Below are 20766 nucleotides of genomic sequence, written 5' to 3'. Positions count from 1 at the left end.
TAAATCGGAGACAAAGCTTTGGGAGAAGTGTTAAAGACCCCTGTCTTTGAACCATCTTCTCAAATTGGTATCTGCAGTGAAGTTCTTTTATCTTACAAATTACGTCACTTTACAACACATGCTTTAGCACTACAAAGCTGTTACTATCGAAGGCTAAGCTTTTGATATTAACCATCCTGCATTGTGACAGGGCAGTATAAACAAGGGCAGGCTTTTGACACCGGTATAAACAAACATACCCAGCACTTAACTTTCCAGTGTTCATTATCTCACTTTCCTATCTCCATTAACTCAAGGCCAGCATACCTTGAAGTAAAGCATAATGCATCAGTATTGCCCCTTACAAAATTCATTAAAGGGGAAAATAAAACAAATGTTTGGTCCCGTATACTAGTCCAGTATATGTCCAAAAATCCGCTCCAACAGGGACCTGCAAAATCTACATGGATCCTGGACCAAGGTTTGGATGGCCATGACCACAGGCTCAGCAGCGATTCTGCTAGTGCTTTGCTGAGCTTCATGAAAGTGTTGCACTGATGCACGCATGCTTCCAGCTCACAATCAATTCCTGGCCACCATACGTGAGACCTAGCGATGGCCTTCAGCATCACTATACCAGGATGTGTGCTGTGTAACTCACGCACAAACTTCTCTCTCCCTTTCTTAGGCATTACAACATGATTGCCCCACAATATGCAATCTGCTTGAAGACAGTTCCTCCTTGTGACGAATGTACGGCTTGGCCTCCTCGCACATTTGGTTAAGAATGGCAGACCAATCCCCTTTGAGGATGCAACCCTTTACCACCGATAATATCGGATCCTGGCTGGTCCAGGTCTTAACTTGTTGAGCCGTGACAGGGGTACCTTCACTCTCAAAAGCATCCATGATTAACATTAAATCTGCCGGTTGTGGCGTTTCCACCTCCGGTGTGGGCAACGGCAACTGACTCAAAGCATCGGCACAATTCTCGTGCCAGGTCTGTGGCAAATGACATAATCATAGGCAGATAATGTCAGCGCCCACCTTTGGATGCGGGATGAAGCATTGGTATTGATACCTTTGCTCTTGGAAAACAACGAAATGAGCGGCTTGTGATCGGTCTCTAATTCGAACCTCAGACCGAACAGGTATTGATGCATCTTTTTAACACCGTACACACACGCTAAAGCTTCTTTTTCTACCATACTGTAGGCTCTTTCTGCTTTAGACAAACTTTTGGATGCATACGCGACAGGTTGAAGTTTCCCCGACTCATTGGCTTGTTGTAACATGTAACCAATTCCATATGACGATGCATCACAGGCCAAAACTAAATGTTTACATGGGTTATAATGTACCAACAACTTGTTCAAGCAAAGCAGATTGGTGGCTTTCTCGAAAGCTCTGTCTTGCAATGGGCCCCATACCCAGTTGTTGCCTTTTCTCAATAGCATGTGCAGTGGTTCAAGTAAGGTGCTCAATTTAGGTAGGAAGGTACCAAAGTAGCTGAGTAGACCCAGGAACGAATGCAGCTCTGTCACGTTCTGCGGCTTGGGTGCATTCTTGATGGCTTTGGTTTTCACGTCAGTAGGTCTGATGCCATAAGCGGCGATTTTCCTCCCAAGAAATTCAACTTCCGGTGCCATGAAGACGCACTTCGAGCATTTAAGTCTGAATCCAAATGCAGTAGAACCTTTTCCAGGTTGTTCAGATGTTCCTTGGAGTCACGACCGGTGATCAGGATGTCATCTTGGAACACGACGGTTCTGGGAACAGACTTCAGTAGACTTTCCATATTGCTCTAGAATATTGCTGCAGCCGAGCGAATTTCAAACGGGCACCGGTGGTAAATAAACAGTCCTTTGTGCGTATTAATGCACGTAAGTCTCTTCGACATCTCGACCAACTCCTGCATCACATAGGCCGACGTCAAGTCCAGTTTTGTGAATGACTTCCCTCCGGCTAGTGTCGCAAACAAGTCATCAGCCTTTGGTAACGGGTACTGATCTTGTTTCAAAACCCTGTTGATCGTAGCCTTGTAGTCTCCACAGATTCTGACTGTGCCATCACTTTTCAGCACAGGAACAATGGGGCTGGCCCATTCATTAAATTCAACCGATGATATGATCCCTTCATGCTGGAATCTGTCCGGTTCAATTTTGACCTTCCTCATCATATACGGCACTGCCCGAGCTTTATAATGGACGGGTCTTACATCTGAATCCACGTGGATCTGCACCTTGGCTCCCGTGAAGTTGCCGATACCTGGTTCGAACAGCGAGGGGAACTTGCTCAATACTTGGGCACATGTATCTTCCTCCGATTTATGTCATTCCAGTCGCATCTGATTTTCTCCAACCAGCTCCTGCGGAGCAGCGATGGGCCATTGCCTGGAACAATCCACAGCTGTAACTCGTGAACGGCACCGTTATGCGACACATTAATTCGTGCACTGCCAATCACCTCTATCAGTTCTTTGGTGTACATACGCAGCTTGGCGTTAATAGAGCTCAGCCTGGGCCTCGCAGTCTTAGTATCCCACAGCTTATTAAATGCCCTCTCATTCATGATCGATTGACTCGCCCCTATGTCCAGTTCCATCGATACCAGTATCCCGTTACACTTCACGTTAATCAAAATTGGTTTACTCTTGGTTATGAAAGAATACTGTCCATACATTTCCTCCTCTGGCATCTCGGATTACATATCCGAATCCACGCTAGTCTGACTCTCATCCTCCACGTGGTGTGTCACAGCTCGCTTGCTCATCTGCGGACACTTGTGCTGGAGATGCCCCACTCTCAGACAGCCTTTGCAACTATAATCACTTAAATTGGCACTGCTGGTGCCGATGATTTCCCCCACAGCGCCAATACGTTGGATACATTCCCGCTGGTGGACTTTGGGCAGCCACATGTTTCGCGAACGCAGCCGGATAGGCCCTGCCATGTGCCGCTCTGCCGAACGCCGAATCAATCGCATTTACAGAACTTGCCGAGGTTCGGTTCTTCACCGACATTTGCTTTAAACTCCTGTCCATCGTCATACATGATTGAGCGATCTGGATGGCCCTTTTTAAATCCAACTCCTCCACCGCCAGAAGTTTGTGCAGGATCATCTCGTGGTTGATACCGATAACAAAGAAGTCCTGCAGCATGTCTGCCAACCCCGTCCCGAACTTGCCCGTCCCACTAGACGACTCAGGTCGGCAACGAATTCCGCCGCGCTCTGGCCCTCCGATCAAATGTGTGTATAAAACTTGTATCTCGAAATGATGATGCCATCGTCTGGCTTGAGGTGCTCCCGTACCAATGTACACAACTCCTTTTACATTTTCTCTGTTGGATCACTAGGCATGAGTAGATTTTTTATCAGTCTGTAGATCTTTGAACCGCACACAGTGAGGAACACGGGCCGATGCCGATCTGCATCATCGACCCCTTCATTTTGTTGGCCACGAAGTACAGGTTCAACAGCTCACAAAGTCTGCCCAATCTTCTCCCTCCACCAATCACTCTAAAAATCCAATCGTGCTCATTTTGCAAACAAAGGTTCTTATATTCTCGTCGCCAAATGTTATGTATGCAATAAAGGTTCAAACTGAGTGCTGTTTAACTAAGCAAGGTACGACCTTGCCTGTGCTTTATTTAGTCCCAAAGTGCCTGACTCACAAAATGGCTGGCCTTTTATACCAGAGCAGCACCATGTGCGTGCTGCTCAGTGGCCTCCAACAATGATACCATCTGGTGGCTACAAACAGCATGTACATACATGACACAGACCAAGACCCAGACACAGTCACAGTCACAATAAGACACACCAGGAGATATAGATGCACACAGCCACATGAATGCAAACAGGGATACAATAGGCATGATCTTCCCCTTTTTTACCACAACTTTAGCAGCAGTAATGGGGCAGGGACCTATAGCTTTAAAAAAAAATGTTCTTTGTTTGGCATGTGGCCAACACTAACAAGGCCCTATTTATTGCCCATCCCTCGTTGCTCTGAGGCAATGGAAGTCAAGCACATGTGTAGGCCAGACCTGAAGTAGTGAAACTATTGGGCTTTTACAATAATTCAACAGCTTTCATTGTTACTTTCCTGGTGGCAACCTACAAAATTACTCGATTTACTGGAAGTGGCTTTCCCAATACAGGTGGGTGTATCCAAATTAAGCGATCATAATGGAACTATGTCATACATGACATGTTCTGTCATTATCACCCTACCAACACTAGATCTACCAACACCTGCACACAACAGTGTTGTAAATTAAATGGCGCAGCACAGGAAGTGCAATTGATGGCTGGGTGATTGATGCTCTATTCACCACTGGCATGTCGATCCAGGCCAACTTGAACCACCTACCACCAACCCGTCTCAAATCTAGAAGGCCATTTTGGACCGTCGCCAAAGCCCTTCAGCGATCTCCCCTCAGCCTCGATGACCGATGGCGGAATGCTTGGAAGAACTGCGACGAACGGAATAGATTCCTTATCGAGGAGCCGACAGTACAACCTGAAGGATCAAAACTTCCTCGCAAACAGTGGACAACCATCAACCGCCTCAGAACCGGTCACAGTCGATGCTGCCACCTTCTCCATAGGTAGAAGATGAAAGCACCCCCATCATGCAACTGTGGAGCTCCTAATCAGACCCTGGAGCACATCACTGAGCACTGCCCCCAGAGGGAATTCACAGGCAGCCTACACGATATCCACGCTGTTATACTGGAAGCTGTGGCCTGGATATCCGACTTGGATATTGACGTTTGCTTTGCTTTGTTACTACCATATGGAAGAAGAAGAAGAAGATCACTGGCAAACTTTGCCACGGCCATTTTCTCCTACCAGGCCAGCAGCCTTCCCCTTTAATGCAGGTGCCACAATCTGCCAACCGTGGTAACTTTCTGCTCCACCCCCTGCGATTGCCTCACGGGCAAAGGGGGAAACCCTACTGGGTGTGCACCCCCCACGCTCCCCACCCCCCACCAAAAAAAAATTACATTTGGATTTTTTTGATGGAGTTAATAAGGATAAATTGTTTCCAATGGCAAAAGGGTCGGTAACCAGAGGATGGAGATTTAAGATAATTGACAAACAGCCAGGATGTGGGGATGGGGGGGTGGCCATGGGGGTGGGGGTTGGGGGGAGGAGGAGATGAGAAGACATTTTTAATGCAGCAATTTATGATCTGCAATGCACTGCCTGAAAGGGCAGTGGAAGCAGATTCAGTAGTAATGTTTAAAAGCAAACTGTATACATACTTGAAAAGGAAACATTTGCATGGCTATGGGGAAAGAGTGAGGGAGTGAGACTAATTGCAAAGCACTTTCAAGAGCTGGTAAAGGCAGGCTGGGCCAAATGGCCTCCTTCTGTGTTGTATCATTCTATGATTCTTAATTCAACAAAACTCACAAAATTGGCCCTGGTCATTGGCACAACAGCTCCAGGCTTGGCCAAACTCACACTGGCCCTGACTAGTAAGAAAAACATGTATTTATTTAATTTGCTAAGCGACAAGAAACAGAGATTAGTGGTGAAGGGTTGTTTTTCAGACTGGAGGAAGGTATACAGTGGTGTTCCCCAGGGGTCGGTTCTGGGACCATTGCTTTTCTTGATCTATATTAATGACTTGGACATGGGTGTACAGGGTCTGTGGATCGCGTATCGGACTATTCAGCCATCAAAGAACTCACTTTGGGAGTGGAAGTAAGTCTTCCTCGATTCCGAGGGACTGCCTATGATGATGATGATGGGGCACAATTTCAAAATTTGAAGATGACACAAAACTTGGAAGTATAGTGAGCAGTGAGGAGGATAGTGGTAGACTTTGGGAGATATAGACTGGCTGGTGGAATGGACGGACATGTGGCAGATGAAATTTAACGCAGAAAAGTGCAAAATGATATATTTTGGTAGGAAGAACGAGGAGAGGAAATATAAACTAAAGGGTACAATCCTAAAGGGGGTGCATGAACAGTGAGACCTGGGGGTGTGTGTGCACAAATCGTTGAAGGTGGCAGGGTCGGTTGAGAAAGTAGTTAAAAAAGCATGCGAGATACAGGGCTTCATCAATAGAGGCAGAGGGTACAAAAGCAAGGAAGTTACGATGGTTCGGCATCAACTGGAGTATTGTGTCCAATTCTGGGCACCGCACTTTAGGAAGGATGTGAAGGCCTTAGAGAGGGTGCAGAAAAGATTTACGAAAATGATTCCAGGGATGAGGGACTTCAGTTACGTGGATAGACTGGAGAAGCTGGGGTTGTTCTCCTTGGGGCAGAGAAGGTTGAGAGGAGATTTGATAGAGGTGTTCAAAATGAAGGGTCTGAACAGAGTAGTTAGAGAGAAACTGTTCCCATTGGCGGAAGGGGCGAGAACCAGAGGGCGCAGGTTCAAGGTGATTGGCAGAAGAACCAAAGGCAACATAAGGAAAAACATTTTTACGCAACGAGTGGTTAGAATGCGCTGCCTGAGAGGGTGGTTGAGGCAGATTCAATTGTGACTTTCAAAAGGGAATTGGATAAGTACCTGAAGGAAAAATATTGCAGGGCTAAGGGGAAAGGGCGGGGGAGTGGGACTGGCTGAAGTGCTCCTGCAGAGAGCCACGTATGGGCTCAATGGGCCGAATGGCCTCCTTCTGTGCTGTAACCATTCTATGATTCTCATGCAACTTCAAGACATAACCCAATGAAGTATTGTTTAAGTTCAGTCATTGTTGTAATGCAGGGAAAATGCAGCAAGGTTATGCACAGCAAGATCCCACAATCAGCAATGTGATAACAACCAAATACTTTTTTTGTGATGGTGGTTGAGGGATACATATAGGCCAAGGCACCTGCTCTTCTTCAAATAGTGCCATGGGATCTTTTATGCTCACCTCCGAGGGCAGATGTGACCTCAGTTTAACGTCTCATCCGAAAGATGGCACCTCCGACAGTGCAGCACTCCCTCAGTAATGCACCGCAGTGTCAGCCTGAATTTTGTGCTCAAGACTCTGGAGTGAGACTTGAACCCACATCGTTCACATAAATCTAGGCTAACACTCCAGTGCAGTGCTCAGGGAGTACTGCATTGTCGGATGTGCAGTCTTTCAGATGAATCATTAAATCGAGGCCCTGTCTGCTCTCTCAGGTGGACGCAAAAGATCCCATGGCACTATTTCAAAGAAGAGCAGAGTTATCCCCGGTGTCTTGGTCAATACTTATCGCTCAATCAACATAACAAAAACAGATTATCTGGTCATTATCACATTGCCGTTTGTGGGAGCTTGCTGTGCGCAAATTGGCTGCCGCGTTTCCCACATTGCAGCAGTGACTACACTCCCAAAGTATTTCATCGGCTGCAAAGCGCTTTGAGAGGTCCGGTGGTCGTGAAAGGAGCTATATAAATGCAAGTCTTTCTTTCTGACTCAGAGGAGAGCGTGCTGCCCACTGAGCCATGGCTGACGACATAGCAAAACATAGACATAAACACAGACAAAGAGGTAAAGACATGTACACACTTACCAATAACTAAAGCAGAAACCCTGCATCAGCCAAGGAAATGCAGCCTCTGAACCAAATTTACTTTTGTTAATAGCAGCCTCTGCCCTGGGGGTTAATGGGTGTGGGGAGCCAATGCTGTGGGGTGTGGAGGGTGGGAGGGTTAGTTTGGCCCCTTGTTCTATCTAACTTCCTCCCCCCCCCACCACCTCCGACCCCCAGCACCGCTTCACCCCCTCCCCTGGGGGTGGGAACGGGAGGAGGATACCGATTGATGAATGAAGCGAGTTAATGTCACCTTGGCAACGAGTCGACAAGACAGTGGGAGCTTTAAAGAGCTCCATCGGCAGCAGAGAGAGAGGGAGAGAGAGAGAGACACACACACACAGTGGAGACTTCACTCAGCACCCCGGGAGCCTAGATGAAGCTGCCCCTCCAAACTTGCGTGTTGTTGGAGGGCTGAGGGGCGATGGAAGGACTAAATGCGAGCTGGAGGATGAATGTGAGCCAGAGCTGGAATGTGTCGCAGGCTTGGGAGCTGAGACCTGAGAGTGTCATCGTGCCAGTGGTCTTCTGCCTGATCTTCCTGCTGGGCACGGTGGGCAACAGCCTGGTCCTCGCTGTCCTGCTACGCAATGGCCAGATGACCAGCAACACCACCAACCTCTTCATCCTCAACCTGGGGGTGGCCGACCTGTGCTTCATCCTGTGCTGCGTGCCCTTCCAGGCCACCATCTACACCCTGGACTCCTGGCTCTTCGGCCCCTTCCTGTGCAAGGCCGTTCACTTCGTCATCTACCTCACCGTGTATGCCAGCAGTTTCACCCTGGCCGCCGTCTCCGTGGACAGGTGAGTGAGAAGGGTGGGAGAGGGGGCATTGGTGGGTGAGGGAGTATTGGTGGGGGGGTGGGAGGGGGCATTGGTGGGAGAGGGGGTATTGGTGGGGGGGTGGGAGAAGGGGCATTGGTGGGGAGGTGGGAGAGGGGGCATTGGTGGGTGAGGGAGTATTGGTGGGGGGGTGGGAGAGGGGGCATTTGTGGGTGAGGGAGTATTGGTGGGGGGTGGGAGAGGGGGCATTGGTGGGAGAGGGGGTATTGGTGGGGGGTGGGAGAGGGGGCATTGGTGGGAGAGGGTGTATTGGGGGATGGGCGAGGGGGTATTGTTGGGAGAGGGAGTATTAGTAGGTGGTGGGAGAGGGGGCATTGGTGGGGGGTGGGCGAGGGGGCATTGGTGGGAGAGTGGGCATTGATGGGGGGTGTGCGGGGGAAAGAGCCCGGCTCACTGGGGCAACAACTGAGACAGAGGGAGGGGCAGGGGAGGGGCTGCAACAGGACAAGGTTGCCTTTCAGACGGGTCTTTAATTTTTCAAAGTTGCGGTAACTTTTGGACAGCTGTTGAATGTTCTTTGCGGCCAATTGAAAGGAGACTGGGACTGTGTCTGGGACTGTGTCTGTGTCTGGGACTGTGTCTGTGTCTGGGACTGTGTCTGGGACTGTGTCTGTGTCTGGTACTGTGTCTGGGACTGTTTGTGCGTCTGGGTCTTTGCGTTTGAGTCTGTGACTGCGCCTGTGTCTGGGTCTTTGTTTGCATCTGGGTCTGTGTCTGGGACGGTGTCTGTGTCTGGGTCTTTGTTTGCGTCTGCGTCTGTGACTGTGTCTGGGACTCTGCCTGGGTCTTTGTCTGGGTCTTTGTTTGTCTGGGACTGTGTTTATGTCTGGGACTGTGTCTGGGTCTGTGTCTGGGTCTGGTCTGGAACGTTCCGGGTCTGGTCTGGGACTGTGTCTGTGTCTTGGACTGTGTCTATGCCTGGGATTGGGACTGTGTGTGTGACTGTGTCTGGGGTCCTGTGTCTGGGAGTATGTCTGGGATTGGGACTGTGTCAGGGACTGTGTGTGTGTCTGGGACTGTGTGTGTCTGGGACTGGGTCCGTCTCTGGGGTCTGTGTCTGGGTCTGGGCTTGTGTCTGTGGTCTGTGTCTGTGTCTGGGACTGTGTCTGGGGTCTGTGTCTGGAATTGTGTCTGTGGTCTGTGTCTGGGGTCTGTGTCTGGGACTGGGTCTGGGAAACTGAGCCAGATTTAGTACCAGGACCATGGGTGGGACTTCGGCAACCAGCCAGTGACAGGACCGAGCAGGGCAACCAGTAAATACTGTTCCTGCCCAATTGCACCAGTCATGGTTAGATGGGCTAGAATTTGCTGTCATAATAATGGTGAGGCTGATGGTGCTCGCTGTTATTTATGGGTAACTAGTACAGCAACTTCAGACAAGGGGCAGATGAGCAGTTAAATGCGAATATCTAAACATTGCTGGCCGAGTTATGTTACTCTGTCATGAGCTTCACAAAAATGGCGTCTGTCATGTCTGCCTCCCCATTGAAATACATTGAATGTCATGAAGTTGCTGTATATATGCCGTCGATACGAATTAAACCTGCCACAGATTCTAGAGCACCTGATTAGCAGTGTAAGAACCCTTTTAAGGAGGTGATAATTGTTAATGACAGCCTCTAAAGACTCTGGAACAGGGCAGCAATGCTTTAGATTGACAACCAGCTTCTCACATACCTGACCAATCTCTTTGGCACTGACAATTACAAGTGTGGAGTCTAATTCCTTCACATTTAGAATTTGCGGGGGGGGGGGAGATGTTAAACATGTCAGATTTTAACTTAGATTTGTTCTTATTATTTTTTCCTTTCTGTCTTTTTTCTTTCTTAAGCCAATATTTCTTTCCCTCTCTTTATTTCTGTACCTGAATTGACATTGAAGTCACCCCCTTTAATTTATCTTCCTTCTCAGGCCATCCATTGTTTATTTCCCAATCCTTAAAATCTGGCCCTATAGTTCCCTCTCTGGTTCCCCTACTCCTGATCCTGTTTGTGAATCGTTACCCAGGCACAAGGTCTGCAGGCTAACTGACCTGGGCTGCTTGGTGTCTGTGTGACTGGTTACCTGGGTCAGTTGTGTGTGTGTAACTAGTTGACCTGGGTCAGTTGTGTGTGTGTGTGTGTGTAACTAGTTGACCTAGGTCAGTTGTGTGTGTGTAACTGGTTGACCTGGGTCAGTTGTGTGTGTAACTAGTTGACCTGGGTCAGTTGTGTGTGTGTGTAACTGGTTGATCCAGGTCAGTTGTGTGTGTGTGTAACTAGTTGACCTGGGTCAGTTGTGTGGGGGCTGGTTGACCTGGGTCAGTTGTGTGTGTGTGACTGGCTGACCTGGGTTAGTTGTGTGTGTGTGTGACTGGTTGACCTGGGTCAGTTGTGTGTGTGTGTGTGTGTAACTGGTTGACCTGGGTCAGTTGTGTGGGGGCTGGTTGACCTGGGTCAGTTGTGTGTGTAACTAGTTGACCTGAGTCAGTTGTGTGTGTGTGGCTGGTTGACCTGGGTCAGTTGTGTGTGTAACTAGTTGACCTGAGTCAGTTGTGTGTGTGTGGCTGGTTGACCTGGGTCAGTTGTGTGGTAACTAGTTGACCTGAGTCAGTTGTGTGTGTGTGGCTGGTTGACCTGGGTCAGTTGTGTGGTAACTAGTTGACCTGAGTCAGTTGTGTGTGTGTGGCTGGTTGACCTGGGTCAGTTGTGTGTGTGACTGGTTGACTTGGGTCAGTTGTGTGTGTGTGACTGGTTGACCTGGATCAGTTGTATGTGTAACTAGTTGACCAGGGTCAGTTGTGTGGGGGCTGGTTGTCTATCTAAGGGATCGCTGCCCTTTTCCTGGTATAAATAGCCGAACCTGTTCACATTGCCTGCGAACCCTACGCACTCTGGTCCTTTTCAAATCAAGTTCGCCAGACGTGTAGAAGAAGCGGCACAGAAGTCTCTTTGTGATACCTGTTAACACAAAGAACCTTGAACAAGTTGGGTGCGAGTCTCATTCTCTGATCCGTTTTAGACCTGTCAACATACGATCCCTGCTTTATTTCCGCCTCGATGCATCTGCATTTATAAAAGAAATAAACTGTCTATGTGGACGAGTATTTTTGCAGACTAACAATTTCAGAGTGAAGTGTCAATATTCTGCAACGTCCTTTATCACCTCTGTAACACCCAGGTCAATGGGCGGAGAGTCACTCGGTGGAAAACCGGATGAAGGAATGATTTCAGTCGGAGCTTCGTTCATGTTTTGCCCAGAAATTGACACACCCAAAATTGCAGAGATAGCGTCACTATCCGGTGTAGAACTAGCAGTGCCACTTATGCCAAATCTGGTGAACACTGCCCCAGATGAACAGAGCGTTGCATTGGTGATATAAAGAGCAGCTACTGCTGTGTTATTGCCGGTGTGCGAGCATTTTTAAATACAGATGCGGCATCATCATCATAGGCAGTCCCTCGAAATCGAGGAAGACTTGCTTCCACTCTAAAAGTGAGTTCTTAAGTGACTGAACCGTGCAATACGGGAATTACAGTCTCTGTCACAGGTGGGACAGACAGTGGTTGTGGGAGCGGGTGGGTGGGACTGGTTTGCCACATGCTTCTTCTGCTGCCTGCGCTTGATTTCTGCATGCTCTCGGCGACGAGACTCGAGATGCTCAGCGCCCTCCCGGATGCTCTTCCTCCACTTAGGGCCGTCTTTGGCCAGGGACTCCCAGGTGTCGGTGGGGATGTTGCATTTTATCAAGGAGGCTTCGAGGGTGTCCTTGAAACGTTTCCTCTGCCCACCTGGGGCTCGCTTGCCGTGTAGGAGTTCCGAGTAGAGTGTTTGCTTTGGGAGTCTTGTGTCGGCCATGCGAACAATGTGGCCTGACCAACGGAGCTGGTCGAGTGTGGTCAGTGCTTCGATGCTGGGGGTGATGGCCTGGTCGAGACGGTGGCGAGTGGCAAGTGTCGTTGTCAAAGCAGTTTGGAATGCACAGATGTTGGAGTGCAGTCTGAGTGTCGGTTTGTGCAGCAGTTGAGTGGGATTGCTGTTGATATCAGTTATACCAAGGCTATTTTTCCAAGAAGATTCAGATAGGTGAGTGAGGCTGTACGATGCTGAACACATCAAAAATAGAATTTGCGGGCGGGTAATAACGGCGATCTAACATGTTTGCCGTATTGCCCCTTTGAAACTCACCGCAACTTCAGGGTGTGGCACATGCGTATCTAAACGTGGACATCCTGAAGTTGTGGTCAGTCATTCAGTGCTCCGACACAGGCTGGGCTGTGGAACACCACACCCCAACATAGCCAGCAATCAGTGTGTCAGTGACATCAGTGAAACTGACAAACTTGGGCTTTTCCACGGTAATATCACTGTTAAATGCCCCATTAAATGTTAAGTTTTGTTAGAATAGGTGTATCTGGGGTTTTAACAACACATTAACTGCTAAAGTAACTCTATGGCCCTGAAAAAACAATTTTTAATTTGTGGAGCATCAACTTTCTCCATTATGAGAAAAATGACTAATTTTCAGAACCTTTAAAAGAAACATTTTTCTTCAAAGTTTGTTTCAGGTTGACCTTATCGCCATATTAGAGCCCCAATTCTATGTTTTGGTCTCTATAACATTTGCAAAAAGTCTGGATAAAAGCAGGTTCTCATTTCCTGGATTCCTGTCTGTGAGAATTCTGTAATGTGATTGGTTGCTTAGACAGCTTACTGACATCACAACAGCATCGCACTGGGGAATTCCCACTACAGAGCGCTGCAATCACTTGAACGCCGAATAGGGCAAACTTCTCGCCAAAGACAGCTTTCTCCGTGGGCCAGCGGCGGGCATCTTTGTTTCTCCGCTGATCGCAAATTCCAGGCCAAAATCTGTCCAGTGCAGATGTTGAGTGGTTTGTATCCATGGCAGCTGTTCAATACAGACGATACAGACTGAATGTAGAGTGATGGTAGGTTTTAGCAGAAGTTGAACCGGTATGTTGAGCAGATATTGAAAAAAGTTAAGTACAGTTTGAAAGGTTGTACTAATCACAAGCTTCCTAAATGCTAGGTGGTACAGTGGCTCAGGATGTTTTGGGTGGAGTTTATATTGATGTTGGGTAGAAATGATACAGACTGAAGAATGTCAAAGATAGAGACAATAAATGACAAATGAGATTAGAGTAGATAGTTCAATGTTATGGGTAAAGCCACGAGGGGCTGAATGGACACCCGCTGCACTGTCATTTGTATGACTCTGAAAAATGCTGACTACGTAAAAGTTTCAGATTCAGCAAAGTTTACTCTGAAGCAGTTTGTGGAGTTTGGGGGTTGAGTGCAGTTTGTGGAGTTTGGGAGTTGAGTGCAGTTTGTGGAGAGTTTGGGAGTTGAGTGCAGTTTGCGGCGTTTGGGAGTTGAGTGCAGTTTGCGACGTTTGGGAGTTGAGTGCAGTTTGTGGAGAGTTTGGGAGTTGAGTGCAGTTTGTGGAGAGTTTGGGAGTTGAGTGCAGTTTGGGGAGTTTGGGAGTTGAGTGCAGTTTGTGGAGAGTTTGGGAGTTGAGTGCAGTTTGTGGAGTTTGGGAGTTGAGTGCAGTTTGTGGGGAGTTTGGGAGTTGAGTGCAGTTTGTGGGGAGTTTGGGAGGTAAGCACAGTTTGTGGGGAGTTTGGAAGTTGAGTGCAGTTTGTGGAGTTTGGGGGTTGAGTGCAGTTTGGGAGTTGAGTGCAGTTTGTGGGGAGTTTGGGAGTTGAGTGCAGTTTGTGGAGTTTGGGAGTTGAGTGCAGTTTGTGGAGAGTTTGGGAGTTGAGTGCAGTTTGTGGAGAGTTTGGGAGTTGAGTGCAGTTTGTGGAGTTTGGGAGTTGAGTGCAGTTTGTGGAGAGTTTGGGAGTTGAGTGCAGTTTGTGGAGTTTGGGAGTTGAGTGCAGTTTGTGGGGAGTTTGGGAGTTGAGTGCAGTTTGTGGGGAGTTTGGGAGGTAAGCACAGTTTGTGGGGAGTTTGGAAGTTGAGTGCAGTTTGTGGAGTTTGGGGGTTGAGTGCAGTTTGGGAGTTGAGTGCAGTTTGTGGGGAGTTTGGGAGTTGAGTGCAGTTTGTGGAGTTTGGGAGTTGAGTGCAGTTTGTGGAGAGTTTGGGAGGTGAGTGCAGTTTGTGGAGAGTTTGGGAGGTGAGTGCAGTTTGTGGAGTTTGGGAGTTGTGGAGTTTGGGAGTTGAGTGCAGTTTGTGGAGTTTGGGCGTTGAGTGCAGTTTGTGGGGAGTTTGGGAGTTGAGTGCAGTTTGTGGGGAGTTGGGGAGTTGAGTGCAGTTTGTGGGGAGTTTGGGAGTTGAGTGCAGTTTGTGGAGTTTGGGAGTTGAGTGCAGTTTGTGGGGAGTTTGGGAGTTGAGTGCAGTTTGTGGGGAGTTTGGGAGTTGAGTGCAGTTTGTGGGGAGTTTGGGAGTTGAGTGCAGTTTGTGGAGTTTGGGAGTTGAGTGCAGTTTGTGGAGTTTGGGAGTTGAGTGGAGTTTGTGGAGAGTTTGGGAGTTGAGTGCAGTTTGTGGGGGGTTTGGGAGTTGAGTGCAGTTTGTGGGGAGTTTGGGAGTTGAGTGCAGTTTGTGGAGTTTGGGAGTTGAGTGCAGTTTGTGGAGAGTTTGGAAGTTGAGTGCAGTTTGTGGGGAGTTTGGGAGTTGAGTGCAGTTTGTGGAGTTTGGGAGTTGAGTGCAGTTTGTGGGGTGTTTGGGAGTTGAGTGGAGTTTGGGAATTGAGTGCAGTTTGTGGAGTTTGAGAGTTGAGTGCAGTTTGTGGGGAGTTTGGGAGTTGAGTGGAGTTTGGGAGTTGAGTGCAGTTTGTGGAGTTTGGGAGTTGATTGTAGTTTGGGAGTTGAGTGCAGTTTGTGGAGTTTGGGAGTTGAGTGGAGTTTGGGAGTTGAGTGCAGTTTGTGGAGTTTGGGAGTTGATTGTAGTTTGGGAGTTGAGTGCAGTTTGTGGAGTTTGGGAGTTGAGTGGAGTTTCGGAGTTGAGTGCAGTTAGTGGCGTTTGGGAGTTTGTGGAAACTGTTGTAATTTGCTTTGTATGGCCTTGTATTTGCAGTTCTCCGAGTATTAATTTGATAGAAGTGGATGTGCTTTATTTATACTGATGTGCGTTTTTATTCATTAATAGGTATTTTAATGCTAAAATGCATAAAGCTGGCACTCCTGCCAAGATATATCTCCTTACGCTATAATACCTTGAAGCGCCCACTCACCCTTCATATTCAAAAGTCTCAAACATTTGTCTCCTTTCTACTACAATAATTCCTTTCTATTCTTTGTACCTAATTACCGCTATTAATATATCGGTTTATATAACCACTCACAGAATCTGTATCTTCATAAACTGTTCTCGTCACTTGTTTTTCCAGTCACTTTGCAAACTGAGTTTGATCTGTACAGCTCTCCAGAATGTTTTCTTTCAACAACAATAACAAAAATGTTTTTCCCCCTCCCCATCCCATTTCCTCATTCCGATTGATCTCAGCTGATAAAATGGCCAGCAGTTGCAATGGGGAACTGGTTCTAATTTGCTATTTCTTAATCGTGTCTGACACTTCTTTCCATAAATCCCCAATGATTCAGAACTTCCACTATGCATCGATAGTAGCTTCTCCTGCTCTTCTACATCACTGCTCCTGTGCGCGTAGCGTTAACACCACTTGTAAACAAGTTACGGTTCAACAACAGCCTGCATTTAAATAGCGCCTTTAATAGTAAAACATCGTACGGTGCTTCACAGAAGCATTATCAAACATGTGGAAATATTAGGACCAGTGACCAAAAGCTTTATCGAAGATGTAGGTTTTACGGAACATCTTAATGGAGGAGAAAGGTTTAGGGAGAGAATTCCAGTGCCTCAGGCTCTGAGGGCAGTCATCATCATCGGCAGTCCCTCGGAATCGAGGAAGACTTGCTTCCACTCTAAAAGTGAGTTCTTAGGTGACGGTACAGTCCAATTCTGGAATTACGGTCTCTGTCACAGGTGGGACAGACAGTGGTTGAGGGAAAGGGGTGGGTGGGACTGGTTTGACGCACGCTTCTTCCGCTGCCTGCGCTTGATTTCTGCATGCTCTCGGCGACGAGACTCGAGTTGCTCAGTGCCCTCCCGGATGCTCTTCCTCCACTTAGGGCGGTCTTTGGCCAGGGACTCCCAGCTGTTGGTGGGGATGTTGCATTTTATCAAGGAGGCTTTGAGGGTGTCCTTGAAACGTTTTCTCTACCCACCTGGGGCTCGCTTGCCGTGTAGGAGTTCCGAGTAGAGCGCTTGCTTTGGGAGTCTTGTGTCAGGCATGCGAACAATATGGCACGTCCAACGGAGCTGGTCGAGTGTGGTCAGTGCTTTGAAGCTGGGGATGTTGGCCTGAGCGAGGACACTAACGTTGGTGCGTCTGTCCTCCCAGGATATTTGCAGGATCTTGTGGAGACAATGCTGGTGGTATTTTTCCAGCAATTTGAGGTATCTACTGTATATGGTCCACATCTCTGAGCATTACAGGAGGGCGAGTATCACTACAGCCCTATAGACCATAAGCATAAGCCTGTAGACCATAAGTAGGGCTGAAAGAGATTACAGAGACAGGGAGGATGAGCTCCTGGAGGGATTTGAAATCAAGGACAAGGAGCCAGGGTAGGTCAGTGTGCACGACGGTGATGGATGAACAGGACTTGGTGTAAATTAGGATACGTGCAGCGGGGCTTTCACTGTGGGTTGTACAGATGTGTGAAGCAGTCATTACAGTTTCTTTATAACTCCATTTTCTTTGTGTTCAGCAAGGTGAGAGATATTGGTGCTGGGATATGGAGCACACTCCCATTTCAAGCACCCAGTGTTAGCACCAAACATACCGAGGTTAGGAAAATTCCAATTAAGTGGAGTTGCCTCTACTCTGTCCCAACAATGGGGAGGGCAATCTCTGTGCACTTTGGGTAATGAAATTCTGAGCCTGTTTGTAAAGGATTGTGATTTTACTGCACAATAAGGTTATCTTCTCCCACCATATCCTAAACCTGGCCTCAGAAGAACACGTCAAGCCGTTTCCCATTCCTTTCATCAGCCACCATGTTTACTCTTTGGGTGAGATTGCCATTGTAATGCCATATTAAGGCAATTTGTGCTGCCCACCAAATACAGAGTTGCAATTGACCAAACACTTCATCTCAGGACCCATAAACAAATAGGTAGAGAACACATCCTGGGAGTCCGGGCTTTGTTTGGATGAAGGCCGTTGTCTAACCCATTGTAGACACTCTGTAGTATTTCATAGATCCTGGAAGTGATCTGATGAGTGTGCAAAAAATGATAAAGGCCAATGGAAAGTTGTCCTTTATCTCAAGGGGGCTGGAATACAAAGGGGTGAAACATAAGAATATAAGAATTAGGAGCAGGAGTAGGCCATTTGGCCACTCGAGCCTGCTCAGCCATTCAATAAGATCATGGCTGATCTTCTACCTCAACTCCACTTTCCTGCACTGACCTCATATCCCTTGATTCCCCTAATATCCAAAAATCTATCGATCTCTGTCTTGAACAGACTCAAAGATGGAGCCTTCACAGCCCTCTGGAGTAGAGAATGCCAAAGATTCACCACCCACTGAGTGAAGAAGTTTCTCCTCATCTCAGTCCTAAATGGCTGATCCCTTATTCTGAGACTGAGACTCCTGGTTCTAGACTCCCCAGCCAGGGGAAACATCCTCCCTGCATCTATCCTGTCAAGCCTTGTAAGAATTTTGTATGTTTCAAATCGATCACCTCTCATTCTTCTACACTCTAGCGAATATAGGCCGAGTCTACTCAATCTCTCCTCACAGGACACATTGGCCTTGGATGGGAGGGTATGGGGGAAGGGGGGATGAGGGATGTTGCACAAAGGGCAATTTCGCTAGTCGTGTGACTAGTAGTTGCCTGCGACGGTACCTGAGTTAAATATCAAATTACACACTGAACAATGGCAGTACAGTTAATGTTTGTTTAATGCAGAAGTAGTACAAGACTCACTACTTATACTCTATAATTCCCTGATACAGAAGTAGTACAAGACTCACTACTTATACTCTATAATTCCCTGATACAGAAGTAGTACAAGACTCACTACTTATACTCTATAATTCCCTGATACAGAAGTAGTACAAGACTCACTACTTATACTCTATAATTCCCCAATACAGAAGGAGAAGACTCACTACCTATACTCTATAATTCCCTGATACAGAAGTAGTACAAGACTCACTACTTATACTCTATAGTCCCCCAATACAGAAGTAGTACAAGACTCACTACTTATACTCTATAGTCCCCCAATACAGAAGTAGTACAAGACTCACTACCTATACTCTATAATTCCCTGATCCAGAAGTAGTACAAGACTCACTACTTATACTCTATAGTCCCCCAATACAGAAGTAGTACAAGACTCACTACCTATACTCTATAATTCCCTGATCCAGAAGTAGTACAAGACTCACTACTTATACTCTATAATTCCCTGATACAGAAGTAGTACAAGACTCACTACCTATACTCTATAATTCCCTGATACAGAAGTAGTACAAGACTCACTACTTATACTCTATAGTCCCCCAATACAGAAGTAGTACAAGACTCACTACCTATACTCTATAATTCCCCAATACAGAAGGAGAAGACTCACTACCTATACTCTATAGTTCCCCAATACAGAAGTACAAGACTCACTCGTTATACTCTATTTAACTCTGTTTAACTCTGCAGAAAGGCGTTCCAAGGGGTGTTCCTTTCCGCTCAAAATACTCTCATAGTTACCCAATACGTCCCCATGTGATCAATCTGGTCCTGACACTGTTCCTTCAAGGGTCTCTCCCCTGGTCCCTGCTTCTGATGAGTGTTGGTCCTAGGTTCTCGCTGCCGGAGGTGGGGTTTCTCCTCCTGGTTTATACTATTCTACAATCTGTCCCATCTCCTTTGACTACACATTTGTCTGTGCCCTGGTGATTGGGTTATTCTAGTTACAATCTGTCCCATTTCCTTGATTACATTTTGTCTGTACCCTGTTGATTAGTATATTCTAGTTACTGGCGATGCTAAGGAAGCATGACTAATCAAATTTCAAATGGTAATTCATTTTATGTTCAAGGCACCTTAACCTTACTCTCGGGGGTCTTTCCATTTTATGTTGCCATAGCCTGCATATTTCTACATTCCTCCCTTTGATCAATCATTATATATATATTAGATTTGATCACAATAGAGGTTCAGCTTTTATACGGGGTCCTCTTTGACTATTTTGTAACGCTGTTCCTACTTGTACACATTCCAGCTGTAACTCCAATCTACATACCAACTTTCTCACATATGCTACCATTATTATCAATGCTCAGAAAATTATTGCTATCAGGATGACCGTAAGATGAGAGAAAAGTCTGATCCAGGGGTGGATATTAACATTCTCTCCCCAATTCCAAATCTCGTCCCACCAAGTGTCGATCTTAATTCCGGTAATTTTGGCTTCAATGTTTCTGGTATTTATCTCCACTTTTTCGTAAATTCTGTAGACCAAATCTAATTTATGTCTGATTTCCTTTTGTAACTGGATGTTGATGTCACTTCTGGCGAAGTAAGTTTCCAACTGGGTTTTCAAGGTTTCCTGTACCGTGATATTAACTTGTCCTCTTCTTTCGATATTAATAACTTCTTCATTCCTAATTCTCATAGGTATCAACGGGTGAGTGCAGAAGTTTGGTTTGGGTATCGGACAAATTTGTGTTCTGTAATGGTGTCTTTTCGGTGGCGGTGGAACAATAAATCCCATTTCCCAAATAAACACTCCTGACGAATGTTTGGGCCTTCACATTGTGCAGGATCAGAGTACAGTTCTTAGCAGTGTTGTTCTTGAAACCATACTGGGCCTCATTGGTAGGATAGATCTTGTATGGGCCGAGCACAGTCCGGGTAGTTCGGCTGCATTGGTGCAGACTGGTCCCAGTCATTCCTGTAGGTAGATTTACCGCATATGGTTTCATATTGGTCAGGCCTATCCACACTCCGTCTTGTATGGTTCCGACATTCCTTAGGTCAAACAGTCATGCCGGTCTGGTTATTGAATACTGGTATCCCCAATATTATTCCAATCGCTGGCGTTCCTGTTGGCCTGGCGTATTCCTCGTTGAACCACACCTTGCAGTGTTCTTGCAGTTGGCATCCATCGAGAGGATGGTGTTCCCTGTTCGAGGTCAGACTCTGAATTTGGGTATTGTTAATCCAGGTGGGGACTTTACCCTCATTGGTTTCCTGCAGGTTTTCCCGTAATTGTTCTGTCATCCAGTTTCCATAAATACTACACAAAACTTGCGCCTGAGTTTGGTTCTCTGCTTTCTTTGCAGTATCGCTTAACTGGTTGATAGTTTGAGCGTAACTTTCCAATACGGTGACCATTCTTCTCTCCAGCTTACTGCCATCTTTTCTTGCCTCCGCT

At 47.0% G+C, this 20766-nt stretch overlaps 1 protein-coding gene across 1 annotated transcript in view; it reads left to right on the top strand.

Annotated features, from left to right (window-relative positions):
- Positions 1-7965: 7965 nt before the first annotated feature.
- The window catches only part of LOC139227082 (galanin receptor 2b-like), a 34046-nt gene continuing 21245 nt past the window's right edge, over positions 7966-20766 (top strand). Inside the window, exon 1 of the mRNA XM_070858160.1 lies at positions 7966-8318. Coding sequence (XP_070714261.1) covers positions 7966-8318 — 353 coding nt within the window. The remainder of the gene's footprint in view (positions 8319-20766) is intronic.

The sequence above is a fragment of the Pristiophorus japonicus genome, chromosome 16, assembly GCF_044704955.1.
Source record: "Pristiophorus japonicus isolate sPriJap1 chromosome 16, sPriJap1.hap1, whole genome shotgun sequence".
NCBI lineage: Eukaryota > Metazoa > Chordata > Chondrichthyes > Pristiophoridae > Pristiophorus > Pristiophorus japonicus.
This window is presented reverse-complemented; position numbering and strand designations above follow the sequence as displayed.